This window comes from Homalodisca vitripennis, chromosome 1 (assembly GCF_021130785.1).
Source record: "Homalodisca vitripennis isolate AUS2020 chromosome 1, UT_GWSS_2.1, whole genome shotgun sequence".
Taxonomy (NCBI): domain Eukaryota; kingdom Metazoa; phylum Arthropoda; class Insecta; order Hemiptera; family Cicadellidae; genus Homalodisca; species Homalodisca vitripennis.
Window position 1 is genome coordinate 111,173,032 of NC_060207.1, and position 17,151 is coordinate 111,190,182.

General features: G+C 29.9%; 1 protein-coding gene across 2 annotated transcripts in view; it reads left to right on the forward strand.

Moving 5' to 3' along the window:
• The window catches only part of LOC124369223 (MAGUK p55 subfamily member 7), a 52,003-nt gene that overhangs the window by 18,326 nt on the left and 16,526 nt on the right, over positions 1-17,151 (forward strand). For both annotated transcript variants that reach the window (XM_046827097.1, XM_046827105.1), the window contains 2 exons: positions 2,933-3,129; positions 6,940-7,055. In XM_046827097.1, coding sequence (XP_046683053.1) covers positions 2,933-3,129; positions 6,940-7,055 — 313 coding nt within the window. The remainder of the gene's footprint in view (positions 1-2,932; positions 3,130-6,939; positions 7,056-17,151) is intronic.

Consider the following 17,151-nt stretch of genomic DNA (forward strand, 5'->3'; position numbering starts at 1 on the left):
GCTTTGATTTTGTTTTAACATTTATGTGTGTGTCGCATCTCAAAAATTTGAATTCTTCCTTCCGGGCAAACACCTAAACCATGATTTTGCCTGTCCCTTTACACCAAGTTTTTTAAATTTACTGAGGATTAATTCATATCCCAAGCAATCGCAGGTCTTTATAAAACCCTGTGTAATACCAGCAACCATATTTCCTTCCATCAAGGCGTTGAAATTGAACTTACATTGATCATTGTTGACATTCCTGTAGTATAACTAAGTTGGTCTTCTGTCCTAGGAGAATGTTGAATTCTCAGTTATCCATCAGTCAAGACCACTTTCTCGATTACCTTGAAAAATGTTAGAATAAATTATATGGGTCCATTGTTCCATGCTTCATATTTAGCTTGGAATATACACTACTTTATTTTAGGTCTAAATTGAAGTATCCTTGGGTGAGGAATAGGTTTTTTTATGCTCACTAAAGCTCTTTTTATCATTTCTGTTTACATACTGCATTGTTTATTCTTCATATTCTTCTTGGCAAGATCATTACACAGACAATATAAAGCTGAAAATAAGACAGAGGACTAATTAGTTGTTTCGACATAATGTCCTGTACAATTATCTTTGGAAAGTCAGCAGTTTTCAGAATAATTATAAGACAACGATAATTATGAAGGTTAATTAATATGTATTATGTGGTTCAAAAATCTAATTTCTATTATAGCTGAAATTGTAATTTGTATTTAGCTACTTCTTTAATATTATGATAATATTGATATTGCATAATAATGTAAATAACCTAAATTTTGTTCTTGAAAAAATTAAATTTTGGCTGTAATATTCAGGGGTTGAAATTACATTAACCCATTTGGGACTGGAAAAACTACCCTATTCTTAGGATCCAGAGACTGAATATGTTATATGGTTTAACCCTTTGAGTGCCGCAGCATTTTGCTATGTAGTATGCATAAAATGCCAAGCGAAAATGCCTGATTCTGCAAGAGTCTGGTTAAAAATTCATAACAAATTTATTGATTGGTATAATGTCTTGGGTTTTTGTTTTTTTTTTTTTTAGATAAATATATTTTATTATACATATAATACATCGATCACTTATTTAACGTTTTTATACAAATAAAAAAAAATCATTAACAAAATCTTATGAGCAAAAATATTTAGTTTTTATTTTGACACAACTTAGTGTTATTGAAATATTTTATTTTTTCACTTTTAGTTATTCTATCTTATACTCCATTTAATTCTTTACAAAAAGACATGTAAACATTTTTTTATACTTATAAATAAAGTTTTGAAAATAAATATGAAATAATGAACCACTACAAAACTAGAAATTTTCTAACCTAACCTAACACTCTTGTGTATTGTCTACACTGATAATGCTTAAATCTAATGCCTGCAATACTAGATCTTCATTGCCAGCGATGTTTTTACGAATCATTGCTTATAAATATCACTGAACAAACATAAAAACTATACAAACGTATTTAGTAAGGTACTAGATGCTTAAGATCGCCGCAACTCGCGGCCAAGTCATTGTTCTACTTACACACAGACTAGAACAACATACACAAACAAAATAATTTGAAGATACTAACACTACAAACCCATTTACACTTAAACACTTTCAATATCATTTGTGAAATAAACAGCAGCGCAAACAAAACACGTGATGGCTCGTCCACGTAGCGGTCGATTCTAAATGCGTCTGACGCGCTCACTTTACAACCGCCGTAAAAATCAGAATCTAACCAAAATGCAACAAAACCTATATCAAAAGTTACGTTGAAGCCTTTGGAATGCGTATGTATAGTCATTGAGCCAATTTAGATAAATACTATATAAAATATAAGCGTTACTGCAGAAGTCGCTAACAGCGATTCTGGCATTTCTTGCATATAATGCGGGATCGCTGACAGCGATGCTCCGGCACTCAAAGGGTTAAAGTATGAAACGGTTAACATAACTCAAACCTTAGTGTATAACATGCTGTAAATAATAAGAACTTACTATTGTTAATTCTTGTTAGTGAATAAGGATAGTGTGTTTTTCCTGAAAAGTTTATTGGTTATGGTCAATTTCACTATAACTGCTGTTGTTTTTTGTACTATGAGATATTTCATGATTATCAACTATTGTGTCTTCTAATTAGTTTCACTTTTATCATTACCACTTTCTTTAAAAAAATTTGTTTTAAATGCTTAAAAATCATTATAATTTACAAATGATGCATGAGCATAAATTTAGATGATATGAAATGTAATAAAAAAACTTTTACAAAACAATGATAATTTGTTAATACAAAGATTAATACGTTTTAGCAATCAGTAATTTGACTAATGCCTCTCAGTTGTCATCAGCGGATAGTCACAGCTGACTCACGGCAGTGTACATATATAAATATAGAAAATACTATCTGGAAGAAAAAAATATTATATACAGAACTACGATACATTTTTTTAGTTACAGGTCTTAAAACAAAAAAAAGAGATCAGTAATTTGCGTACTCTCAATCAGCTGTTGTTTCTGAATAGTTGTGTTCCAATGCAAGAACGTAGATATAGAATATAAGAATTTCAAGTCAAATTATATATATATAAAATCACAATATTTTCTTCTTTTTTTTTGTTAACTACCTCCAATTTTTCATCTATTGCTATTAGCAAAATGATAACACGTTCATACAACAGACATTTTTCCTCAGTTCTTTTGTTTACCTTCATCCGTAGTCTTGAATAGGTTAATCAAAAAGAGACCAAAATTACTATACTTATTTGAATGGTCTCTTTACACTTATGGAAATAAACAGTGATTAGGAATACCGAAAGATATAAACTACTGGTAGTGTCAGAGTTGAAGCTTGTTTTATATATATGGCCTTACTTTGCTCCATACTAAAAGACACACTGAGGATAATGAGGTGTTGCAGCAAGCATCGGAAGGTACAATCACATTCAAGCTGGTTCCAGCGGAGGGGCGGGGGGGAGTAAGGGAGAGCAAAGTTCGAGTGCGGGCTCACTTCGATTACTTTGCCTTCAGCGACCCCTACATCCCCTGCAAGGAAGCCGGCCTGGATTTCAGGAAAGGAGACATCCTACATATTGTTAGTCAAGACGACGCTTATTGGTAAATTGTTCTAAGAACCATTCTTGCATGTAGTGTTACGATAAAAATACAAATCTTACCATATTTAGGCCATTCTACCAATTTAGAATATTCTGTTGAAAAAATATTGTTTTATCATCATGTAAATTACTAATACAGGGTGAACCAAACTACCTGGGTGACTGGTTATAACAGTATAACAAGTGAAGATAAAAATTCTGTTTGTATAACAAGTGGAGATAAAAATCTGAAATTCTGTTTATTTTGTGGCCAAACAATTTGATTAAATTATTTTAAACCCCTAAAACATCTGTAAGGGCTATTTTTGGGAGATGGGAATGTTTCTTTTTTTAATTCTTAAATGTAAAGGTGGAGTGTGTGGTACTTAATTTTAAAAGCCTTTTGACACAGACTATTTAAAAAGTGTTATTTCTTGCCGCAAATGTACAGGGTGTTAAATAGATCTAAAGAAATGGCTTTAAGTGATTTTTTTATGATTACTTCATGAACAACTTATGAAACTCCAAATGTTACGCCAAATAGTTGAGGATCTACCCTTCCAAAAAATTACTGAAAATATTCAGTTCCAAAAAATTTCAACATTTTAAATTATTACATTTTTGAAAATCTAAAAATGTTTATATCTAAAAAAATATTAAATACAAACATACAGTTTGCATTACACCAAATTACAAATATTATAAAACGAACATATTTTGTATTTAAACTTGGGCTTATATCAAGTGGCTTCATAACACTCATCGAAAACCATCAACATATCAAACGCCTCCGCACTGGTGTAAGCCGTTTTAAAATTTTAATTTAAAAATTATAAACAAAATTAGTTTAATTTTACTATTAGTAAGTTTCAAAAACTGAGCATTAAAAGTGTTGCAAGAATAATGAAAATTAAAGATAATGCTTCCTAGCTATCATCTGCTTGTTCGGTACTGAATTGGCTGTTTCAAAATTAGTACACCAAGTTCAGTTTTCTAAAAATGACAAAACTTGCATTATTGCTATTGTTTACCAGAAGAACAGTGCACACCTTATCAGCTGACAAAGGCTGATGGCCAAATTCCATAGAATCTAAAAACGTAAGAACATGAAGATAAGGCAAATTGCTTTGCATTCTCATAGACAGACATTGAAATTGGGCTACTGGACTTCATATTAAAGGAGGATAAGGGTTTGAGGACCTGCAACAGTTTGACGAGTTTTATAAGGACATTATTTAGAAAATTTTGATTGTTTGGGTAATATTGTTTGAAACAAAAATTGAAATAATTATGTTTTCCTGCAGAACTGAGAAAATTCTTGATATAAAAGTTTGGAGTTTCATAAGTTGTTGTATAAAGCAACAATATAAAAACCTATTAAAATTGTTTTAGACTTTTTAACACTCTGTATATTTACAGCAAGATAAATTGAAACTATTTTTTTAATGATCTGACAAGAGACCTTTAAAGTGAGGTACCATACACTCACTTTTACGTTTAAAAATTTCCCAAAAACAACTCCCCACCTCCCAAAAATATCTCTTACAGATTTTTGGGGTTATTGAATTCTTTGGCAACAACATAGTGGGGAGGAGGGGGTTCAGTTGAAATGGAGTATCTATCTTCACTTGTTTTACAACTACAATCAGTGGCTCACGTTGTCTGGTTCATCATGTATAGCGAATTTTTCTTTGTTTAACCCGTAAGGAATAGCATACGGTCTGTACCATAAGAAACGTGCTAATCGTGAATTATCAGAAATATCTCTACTGGCTTATGTTTGTTCATTGTATAATTGCTGTGAATGTTTAGGAATGAGTAAATGTATTGAGTTATGATCATCAGGAAGCAAACTGGATCGCTTGTTGCACCGAAAATAAATCAATAAACAGTGCTATTCTGTTATTGTTGTTTTGTCTGACAGTGCTGATTACTAAAGTTGTTTCTCAATTTCATGGTTCTCTTGGAGAAAAAATAGAATTGATTAACAATGTAAAATATTATGTTATCTTCCATGATGAATGGGGCCTAATCTTATGTTGTATTCATTCATTCATTCTGAATAAAAGACCAACACAAATTATTTATTTACCATCAGCGAAGCCACTCAAGGGGCAGTAAAAACTCTATTTCTGTCTCTCTGTCTGTCTGTCTACACATAGTCTCGAAAACAAATAGATTTATATATTTTAAATTTTACTCAAAGCTTCTTTTTATATAGATAACATCAAGTTCAATGATGGTGCATGTCATTCCATGGAATTTGGCTGAGTGTTAGTGAAAGTTTGTACATTGAGTACAATCTCAAGTAAAAAAAACTGAGTACAACCATATGTATTGAACACTTTTGGACACTACACTACTAATATCAATTACATGACATTTTAACAAGTGAATAACACGTGTAACCTAACTACCTTAAAAAATATTGTAAAACATCATCACTTAGTATATGGAGTCGTACAATTTAAATACTGCTATGAAATCAAGTTGCTATGAATAAATATGTGAATTTATCATGTAGAAAGATATTTTGACAAAGATTATACTTGTTGACTTTACATTTGACATAAAACTTCATTTTTACTTAGACATGAATGACTTCTATAATGGTGTATGTCCATCCATCGGATGTCTGTAGGCAGATTAAATAAATTTATAAACAAACTGAGTATAATTAATTATGATGACATTTTAACATGTGGCATAGTGACACATATAGCTGTATAATTAAAATTTGGCAAGCATACGCAACACATGGTGTGGCATACTCGTACCTTGTTTAATTCTAAAATTGATTGTCATTTACACAGTTTTTTAAACATGCGTTCTTTTTTTAAAGTTTGTTATTGAAGATGGATTATTGAAAGGATGACAGGTTTTGGACATATGCCGTTGTCTTATGTTTCAAAAAAAGAACTTTTTGTAACATAATGAGACAAAACGTCTGGAATCCTTTTATTCTTTTCATGCTTTTTTAATTAAAAGCTGTGCCGCATTATGGAGCAGTTGGTTGTTCATGCTCTGTTGTGCCATTTGTTCACTTGCTATTTTATGTTCTCTGGTGAGATGCAATATTTCATACCTTGTAGGTTGCATATTATTTCTATAACCGTTTACTTCATATTGCACTGCACTTCAAAATGTGTTAAAACCCTACGGTATTACGTTTATTGGCTGCTTGTTCAACATTGTGTCCAGTATATTTGCACTGTAAACAATCAGACTAAAACATTCACATATCTCATATTGTGTATGCATCATCAATCTATAAAACTGCTTAAATATTACAATGTGCCAATGCACATTTGATGCACCTTACATTTCACTACAATACCACCGACCAATCCTATAATCCCAACAGGATTTGATAAGTACTATTTCTTTTTTAAATTGTCCGGATGCTTTGTAAATTCTCATGAGGTCTGGTGGAATCAAGCAACAATCCATGCTCATTAATAATGTTTTCTTAAAACCTTATGCATCAAAATTGAGTGAAAATAGCTAAGGAATTTCTTAAAGTTTTTCATTTTTATAAAAAATCTGAGATTCCAAAATAGATCATTTATAATAAAAATAAATATTTGGTCCTTATATATATATATGCCTGATATCACTTAAGTTAAATTTCACTACTTAAGTTCATGTATTGGTTTTATAAAAATGATTGGATATTGTTCATTCGGATATTCAGCTTTATTTGTCAGGTCTATTATATAAATAATATTCCATTTATATGAAACTAATAAATTTAAGAAAGCATAAGATACTATGTAATTTATTAATTAACATTAATTTTTACCTTGGTAAGTGATTGATTTATGATGTGTAGGTGGCAAGCACGGAGAGAGGGTGACAGAGACATGAGGGCAGGTCTGATACCCAGCAGGGCACTGCAGGAGCGGCGTATCCTGCACGAGCGAGCCCACGACAAGAGCTCCAAGGAAGGTCAGTCCCTTCATCTTTCATCACCTTGTGTTCAAAAGATTTCATATGTCTGGATCCAGCTGCACAGCAATTTCTTAAATCTAGCTTCAGTTTACTTTTCACAGACTTGCGCGCTGGCTCGTTTTTCAATAAAACTTATTCCAAATATATTCTTTAGCTAAATAGCTGAATAACTGAACCATTAATATTACCAATTATGTGACCATTAGTAAACTAAGTATTATTGAATTTCTTGTTTGTCAATAGATTAGTCATCATTTTCTAATTTTCTTGTTTATTAAACTCTTGGTTAAACAATTATTGAAAATTATAAAAATGGATTAACTAAGGCAGCATTTGAGTTTGAAGCTTGTAAACTCAATTCTCAATTTCAATGAAATGAAAAAAGGTGTATCTGCTGGCTGCTGCTAGATCGGGATGTCTTTGTAACAAGTACCAGGTGGTTGATTGCATCTGTATTGTATCAAGCATGAAGTATTAATAGAACATAATTATGTGGATAGTTTTTAAATCCTTAATTCTAAATATTGGACTTAAATTATTCATATTGCCTGATAATTTGAACTCAGTAAATATGATACACTAATTTCTTATATAACTTTGTTTAAATATTTGATTTATATTTTGCATGCTTGTATCAATAATTGACAGTGTTGGTTCTTGCAATCGGTTTTTGGTTCTACTGTTTTTTGTAAAAAATACAGCACAATGTCATGTCGGCTTCTCTGTGCTCTGCTCTAATATTGAAGTATTAGCAACTTCGATGCTGTGATAAAGAGAAATAAGATTGTAATTTGGTTCCACTCTTCGGAAAAAAAATAAGAGCCTAGAATGTTGGTTTCTTGATCTTAGTTGATTTACAACAATTGTTTTAAAGGTATTCATGAAAGCAAAATAAGTAGAAAAAATGTTAAACCGCTATTTTATTTTAAATTCATGTCTTAATAGTACACTTAAACTACCTAAATGGGTGGATCTATTGATGCAACACTTAGTATTCCAAGCCTGGATAAGTTTGTTATTTTTTTTCAAGATTTCATTTTGTCACAATTTTATTTATTTGAAGTAAATTCATAAGTAAAACATAAATTTTATTATAAAAATACTCATTTACAGATATATTTTTAAATTTTGAAAATAATTTAGTAGTTTGAAAATTATACCACATGCTCCTTTGTTTTATTGCTTTTTAGTTTATGTAGTAAGCTTACAAAAATATTTTCATAAAACATAATTGTCTTTGACTTTACATATTTTTATAAAGGTGTTTTAAATTAGTTAATTTTGTAATATGTATAAACAATTATTTTATCGATTAAAACTTAAATTATGTATAGTTTGCTTATTTAAGGTCTTTTTATAATCCTAAACAGAGTTTTTTGACATAGGTAATTGATCAAACACTAGTTACAGCAATACAACATTTGTATTTACAACTAATTTCTTCAAAACATAATTATTGTTATAAATTCTACTTTTAATCTTCTAAAAATAATAATAAACATGACAGTATTTAAACAGAACATAAACGAAATTCAATACAAAAAGGTGGTTTGTGCTTACAAAATGTATTACTTTTGAGAAAATAAAAAATCCGATATAGAATTAGCACTCTTACCTACCAAATCAGTTTATAAAAAATATCACTTTACAGTACCCATAGCAAGTTATGAATAAAACCGTAATATTGCTCAAAAACTGAAAAACAGATAATAGTGTATGTTATCTAGTTTACCAATTTAAAAATAGAAATAAGTAGAAACATTGTTTTATGTAAAATCTTTACAGGGTGGACTTTAAAACGACTAATAAATTATTGTGTTTTATCTATAACAAAATGTTTATTTTTTGCTATAAAATATATATAAAGAGAGAAACCATGTTTTGACTAGAAGTTTTTGAAAGTAAATAAAAACTCTTTGCTACCCGTTAGCAACTAATTAACTAACAAAAACTATTTTAGAGGGATGATTTCAATTACATCTCAATGAAAAGAATCATGTTGAATATCCTTTTTGTCAAAATCAGCTTCGTAAGAAATAATGCAATCCAATAAGAATAGAGAACTTTTAATGTTTAAAATGGTATTTGGAATCGAGGACCAAAAATCGATTATGACCAAAACCTATAAAAATAACAAATATTGAACCAACACAATATTTAAAATTGTTACTTGTTAATGTTAACAGTGTTATTATAATGAAGTGTAGACACTTAACTTGTAACATGTGCTTCCATCTAGAAATAAATCAAATCTAATCTAATCTAACTCAAAAATATATCTTTTGCTTCTTGGACTTGAAATATTTTAAATTATTCAATTGAGGCGGGTTTCCTTGTAAACCAAGACTTGGAGAGCAAACAATAATTGGTTTACTAACTTCATGAGTTGTTAATAAATATCCATTATTTAATGAAAACGTTGAAATATAACATAAAATTGTACATTATGCGAGCATTTAGAATTAAGTCTATTTTGCTATGCACTTTTGGGCAAATCTCCATCTGGTATTATTGGAAAAGGAAATCTGTCACAAGAAGACACTTAGTTTGTTGTTAATATTACTGTTATGTGTTTTGTTGAATTAGAAGTAATAATGTACTCTTAATCATCTTTTGTCTGTTTTTTTTCTTTATTTCTAACTATGTTCTGTTTAACATTGTGTTATTATAAGTTAAGTTACAAATTATTAGTTCCAGTGCATATATTGACAACAAATCAGAAAACAAATTATGATATCAGTAGTGTAAAATAATAAAGATGTAACAAAACAAATTATTTACCAATATAAATGAGTGTTTTATACACTAGCATAATATATTACTAGAACAATTTATTTTATAAAAATGTACTGAACTAAAAATATTTATTGATTTTTTTAGGTTGAATGTAAGTCCCTATAAAAGTTAACACTTGAATTTTCACATAGTTTGAAAACTAAACTTGTCTTTTAATTTTGTAGGTTTCCAACTTCTCAACTTTTATTTTAGTTTGCATAGCTTAATTAAGACCTGGCTGTAGAAAAATAACATTAAGTTTTGCCCCAAAAGACAAAGTTAAACTTCAAACACTTTAACAACCTTAATTTTGTTGTAGAATTAAGAAAGGTATCTCATTTTAAAGGTATGATGAAGAGGCATCCAAATGCTTTTTATTTTATCTTGTAAAGTGTGTAAGTTTTAAGTATTTAAACAGTAAAATGTAAACAGAAAGTTTCAGATTTGTTTCTAAATAACAAAAAAATTCCAATAATTCAAATAACATTTATTTTAATTTTGAGGTAGGTATAGTGATTTTTACAACATTTTAAAGTTGTATTGAAACCCTTCCTGCAAGAATATGAATTCTTGTATTTTGTTATAATTATGTCTTAAAAGTTTGTCGTAAAATGTATGCTTCAGTATTCTCAAGACTCACAGAATCTGGACAAATATAAAGAATTTAAATTCTAACAGATAATTAGAAAATTTATTTAAAGGTATCCTTATTTTAAAAGACAACACTTTACAAAATATGAACAAAGTACCAACTTTAAATGCTTAAACCACTTAGACTTTTATTTAAAATGTACAAGAGTGCAAAATAAATGAGACTTGATTTTATGGCTGATGTAGGGTGGTTTATGGACCCATATACAATTCCTTGTGTGAGTATAATTATTCTAAGAGTTAAAATACTACATTTTTTTCTTACAAATAAGAGTCCAGCAAGTTATTGTTTTTGGAGCTTAAAAATTCCCAAAATTAGCAAAATTATTTTTGTTACTCTGAGCAAATTAATAAGTAATGCTACAAAATGTTATGCGTAGATATTTTTATAAACAAAACTCAATTTTGTTTGAAAAATATGTTTTTAGTCCCTTTCCGGAGTGTTTATGCATTTTACCAATAATTTTGAGGTGTGAATTCTTATGTCAAGCTAAAATTGAATTTTAATGTTTTTAAGGAAATTAAGTTTGAAGTTTAACCATTCATTTGCTTATTGGTGGATGGGTGGTAAGATAGTCAATTGACTCTCTACATTGGAAACTAATAGTCACACTAAAAATTTAATTTCCAAAGTATACTTTTTTATTGCAAGTTAAATGAAGAAATAACATGTTGGTTTTTTACTCTCACTAAATAAATTCAGTAAGTGTGAAATTCTTCTCATTTAATTACAGGGTTTGTCTCCATAAGTTCAATCAGCCTGAGTAATTGTAATTTTTATAACCTTTAAATTCAAAAGAGGTTTCTTGAAATATAACAATCATAATCAAACTTTGTATTGTTTTTCAAAGTTTTGGGATCGGTAGTTCTGAAGAGGGCACTCCCAAAAAGTTCAGGGGGGAATAATAATTACCCCCCCCCCTGTGGTTTATTGACGACGTTTCGGAATCATAAATTCAACTAAAAGGTTTAGTGAAGTCAGCTCAAACAGAATGACAATCAACAATCTCTTTTGCTTGGATATTAACATTTCCATAAAATATAATAATAAACATTATACTGGAACAACATTTTTATATTGTTATATTACCTGACTCCATTTCAACACTCAAAGTATTTGAGAATAAATTAACTTGGTTTTGTCTTGTACAGAAACAATCAGTAAAATGTTAACCCCAATAATCATTCTGGAAGAAATGCCAGTTATATTTTACTGCTAAACTTTTATCTTAGATTAATAATTACTCTCAGATTTCAGACAAATACATGATATTTCAGTAATTAAATTGCCATAACAGAAGTAACAATTGCAAGTTAACTTGGGGATGTGCAACTTTAAAAGACTCTTAGTGGACTCATAAAAAGAAAAAAGTCTTATTTTGACATTAAAATATACATCTGAGTGGTTTCATTACATACACATATACAAAATGATGTATGCTGTTGTTTTTGGAGGATATAAACAGTCCCATTCTACACAGATGGCTAGAGTTCTATCAGCAGTTACTAAAACAGTTGTGTTTTGCTTCAATTAAATTGTCATTTCTACAAAGTTTAGGAATGGATGTGTTATTGTAATAAACAAGAGACACAAAAAATATTAATCAGATCCATGTGATTCATGATATAATTCAAAATGATTAATGATGAATTATTTATCGCAATAGAATTAGGTCATAATCATTTGAATTCCTTCACCATTGAGGGTTTATTCATTAAAATATTAAGAGATTTTAGGGTTTCAGGTTTTGCAAAGTTAAAAAACCATGGTTTCTACAGATTTTGGCTAGTGAAGAAAGATGATGAAAGATCTCCATAAGATTCTGGGTTTTGTTCCACAGTTGAAGGAAATGGATTTTTTAAAACCTCCGGCAATGGTAGGAAATATAGGAAGAATTTCATTTAACCATTGTGCAGGATGGTGTAATAATGTTCTATTTTGTAATCTGTCAGGATGGAGCTGTAGAGGTGACAAAAATAGTGTTGCAATGGTTGTACATCATTACTTACAAATATCCTTAATTAATTTATGGATAATTCACTCATTACATCACCCATGGAACAAAATTCTCATTTATAGTATGTTATTAACTCTTGTACAATAATTGAGTAGAATTTTTAATAAGATTTAATTTCAGTTGTGAAAATCAATTAGATGATTCCTGAATGTGTATATATTCTTCTAGTGTTAATTAATTTTCAGTAAATCAATTATAGAACATTGATTAATATGAGCAAAGCTCTTGAAAACACTTCATACTGAGTCCTGTTTAGTTTAGCCACCCTGCTATCTTATCCTTGCACAAGTTAAAAAGTTGTAATTTTGGTTTTAGGTCTTGATAGTATAATGAGCACCTTCTTCAGTATTCTTCTTTTTTTTATTATTGGCCAGTGGTTCCATGAGTTGTGTCTGATTCGCTTGTTTAAGTCTACCAAGAGCATGATTCTCAGCCTCTCCCCAAGTTAGTGGCTCAGACTATATACACAGTGTGACTGCATGCACAAGTCCCGTTCCTCGCTCCCTCCCTCCACTCATGAGGACCATGGAATATCTTCAAATTTCACAAAAACTTCATTTTTAACATTATGCTTTGGATCTTTGGCGTTATTATACTCTAAATCCAATTCACCGGTTGTTTTTTACATGTGAAAAAAGGCAAGCTTGAAATCTGTTGGAAATTGCAAATTATGAAAATGGTGGGAAAAATGTAATTCCTCATATTAATTTAATTATGTTGAGAACACAAATTATTTGCCATCCCAGGTTTACTACCCACATTATTGGGTGTTGTAAAGTATAATATGTTGTGTAAATACATTTTTCACAAAATATATTGTTGTTTTTTTTCTTTATTGCTTATAAACCAAAATGATCCTAGTATTTAGTTTGTTGTGTTTTTTAAAATTTATATAGGTTCAGGTTTACATTATAATTTAAAATTAGCAATTATTTTGCATAACATTTTATGACAAACAATAAAATAATGATAAGTTATAGAACTATGTTATTTTTGTAAAATCTTTCTCTGTCACTGAAAACGTATCATTTTTTGGTAATGCCAGTCTCTTGACTCCACCTTTCTGAATGGAACCAATGACTTAAAAAAAATTGTTAAACAAAACAGTGAAGTTACTATATGTAAATCATTGAATATTATTGTGCATTTTTTATACAAAAAATATAATTTAAATAGTGTATAAAGTATATTGCTACTTATTTATTTTGTAACTGTCTAAGACATTCCATTTACTTGCAACATGTTTAAAATAAATATATGTTCTCATTTAATCACTGTCCAAATTATGCGTAAAAAATAATGAACTTGCTCTAAATTCCATGTTCTCTCATCAAGCTGTGAGTGGTGCGCATGTTTACTATAGGCCAGTTTTTATTAACTCTAGTTTTTTCAGGGGAAGGGCTTCCCCCTGATCTACTTGATCTTCTTCTTTTTTCTTTCAACGAGGCCAACTTGGGCTCTAGTGAGTAATATATTTATATATTGATCGTATTTACGGTATCGTTGCTTTCTCACTCTATGGTCAAGCACAGTTTGCTCACTAGATTGGTGTTGTATTTATAATGATAAGGTTTAAGTTTTAATCATTAATCTTGATTTTTAATTCTCATCACATTTTTATTTTCACTTTACAACTCATTGTTTTTTATTTAGCATAATGTTAGTTGTTATTAATTAAATTTTACAATTACAACAATTTATGTATTTTTAATTCACTTTTGTAGCACGGAAATCCTCAGGTAATATTTTTTTAACGGATTTGAACAACATTTCATTAAGATGGAGTGGGAATGGGAATAATTAGTCATAAGAGAGATTTAGAATATGAACTACAAACAATTTAGTAGAGGTTGAGGATTTGGAATAGCTCGCTTTTTGAAGAAGTGAGAATGGTAACAATTATGTGTTAGAGAGGTTGGTAAACGGAGCAACCAATAAGCCATTTTGTAAAAGTTTCACTGTTTTTTTTCTAAAAATGTTTGTGACAATTAACATGGGGCAAAATTTAATCAACTGACTCTGTTATTTTTAAAATATGTGACAGGCTAGATGTACCCTCAATTTGGATTTGGTTTTATGGGTGACTAAGTGGTATAGTTGACTGATGCAGTCTTTGATATCTTAAATGTTCTTTAATGGGTTTTAGATGCATTTCTTGAGCTATTCTTTTTGTAATATTTTTGAAGATAATTGTTGATGAAGATATCATTCATGAAGTAGGTAGGATGTAGTTTCCTTTCTTTTATCATCATTTAATGGCTTTGGAAGTCTTTTTTTATGAAGTATCATCTTTTTTTGTTATATTAGAACAAGATGCTTAGAAATCGTGTTTAGTCCTAAAAGGCACTTTGCCTTGTTTCTGGAGTGATAGGATGTTCAAGATGGGTAAAGTTGGGATAGGGGCCACCTCCTGTCAAGGATGACACAGGAATCCTACCTTTGAGGAAGAATTTTGTGAGACAGTAATCTCAGTCATGTGTCCTTGGAAGAAGGGGAGGCGAGCTTTCTACCAGCCTCTCCAGTCAAAGTGTGCTGGGGTGGCATACCCTTATATCTAGGCTAGCAACTGGTTTTAACGCTTAAGGAGCCCCAACAACTCCAACAGTTATCCTATTAGAATAGATGTATCGATCCAATGACTCTGCATTTGCGGTTAATGATGTGACACTCCTGGGGATCCATAGGATTGCCCAGATTTAAGTGACACATTAGAGCGCTGCTGGAACAAATATATTGTATCCAAGATACAAGATATTTTGTATCCAAATATATTTTGTAGTCTAGGTGTCTGATGTCGAAAAAATCTAGAGTTCATTTTGAGCATCCTTATCACCAACCTGTTTTTGGATCTCTTCAAACGAACATGACTCCAGATTCTAGGAGTCAAGTCTGTGAAGCATCAAATTCCAGACATTGTACTAAGAGGAAAATTAACTGGAGCTAAACTCAATATTTACATTAGAGCAGTCAGTACTTAGGATTGGTTTGGAATGAAGAGGTGAATAATTTTGTTCAAATAAGAGAATAGGAACAGCTAGTGTTATCCATTATGAGAGGTTTAAAATTGGACCAGTCAATCATTGTTACTGCTTGGGAATAAAAAGGCAGACAAATTAATTGTTAGAGAATAGAAACAGCTAGTTATTGGGATAGGTTAGGAATAAAAAACATAATTTTATGATGTTTATCCTTTAATTTTATAGTGAAACAAATAGAAATGTTATTCTTTATTGATTCTTCCAAATTACCTGCATTACACAATTTAAATAAATGCCTTCTGCCAAATGGTTAAGAATGAAAACATGGAGTGAGAAAGCAGTTCGGTGTGTCCTGCGTCTGTGTAATGTTTGAATTGTGACCTCCACCCCTCACATGCCTTACAGGTTCTGACCAAGTTTTGTCATAGATGATTTATTCTAGGTTTAGTAACATCTGTAAACTGGTATGTTACGTATAGATTTATTTCTTTAAATTATTTTGTTCAATATATAGATAATTTGATAAAGTCTATTTAAATCTATTTGACATAGTTCTTTTTCCCAATAGAACTAAAAAAAAAAAACGTTAAACTGTGTTTTGTTGTTTTGTTAGTAAATTCTTCATTTTTGTACATAAAGCTGATCATAAATCTAATAATAATATGGCATTTGTGATTAAATCGCAAAAAATATGGAAAATATTGAATTTTCCAGAATTTATTATGAACTCAAAATGATACTGAGGACTGTGTAAGAATGCTTTGAGTCAACTATATTTTTGAACTTACTGAACACATTTGAATGCCATTACTAATTTTTAGGTAATCTGGTTACTTGGCAAGTGTTTCGTAGCTTTCAGAGCTTGCATACAAAAATATTCGGAGCTGACAACTGACATGCCAGAGTTCGTGGAAAAAGTCATCAGGAAATTTTTGTTACACGACATATTTCTGTCTTTTCTCAATGATATCTTGATATTATTGTAAAGCAGATGAATTGCACTTTGTATATAAATGATTAACTTGGATCTATATTCTTATATGAAATTTCTTTTGTGGTCATATTAATAGTAATCAGCAGGCACAGTTTTGTTATTGTTTTCATGACTAATGTTTTGAATAATAATGTTAACCTTACAACTGTGGGCATTTTGTCTCAACTGTTAAGCCCTAATTGGCATATTCGCAAGGGGTTTTCTGAAACCTTTTAAAAATCATTTGCAACACAATTTTATCATTATAGTATATTATTATTTTTACTTAATTACAAGGAATAATCATGTTTAAAAAATAAATCTTACCATAAAATGACATGTATGTCCTACAGTCCAAAGTTAGAAAAAAATCCTAAATTTGAAAAAGAAAAACAAAAATATCACTGAAACCCCTATAAGTGTTTCTCCTTAAGGACAAATCCAGGTTTGAACCACTCATAATACAACAAATATAATTTAGATTCAGAATATATACACTTACATTACTAAAAAATCTATAATAAAAATTTTGTAGTTACTACTATAAGTACAGCTACAATTGAGCAGTTCAGCCAGTGCAAAATAGTGCTGCCAACATTAATTTCTGGAGAAATTAAATAATGTTTCTAAGTATTAATATACAACTACGGTATTCACTAAACATAATGATTTATAATAAAATATGAAAAATTTGTTTT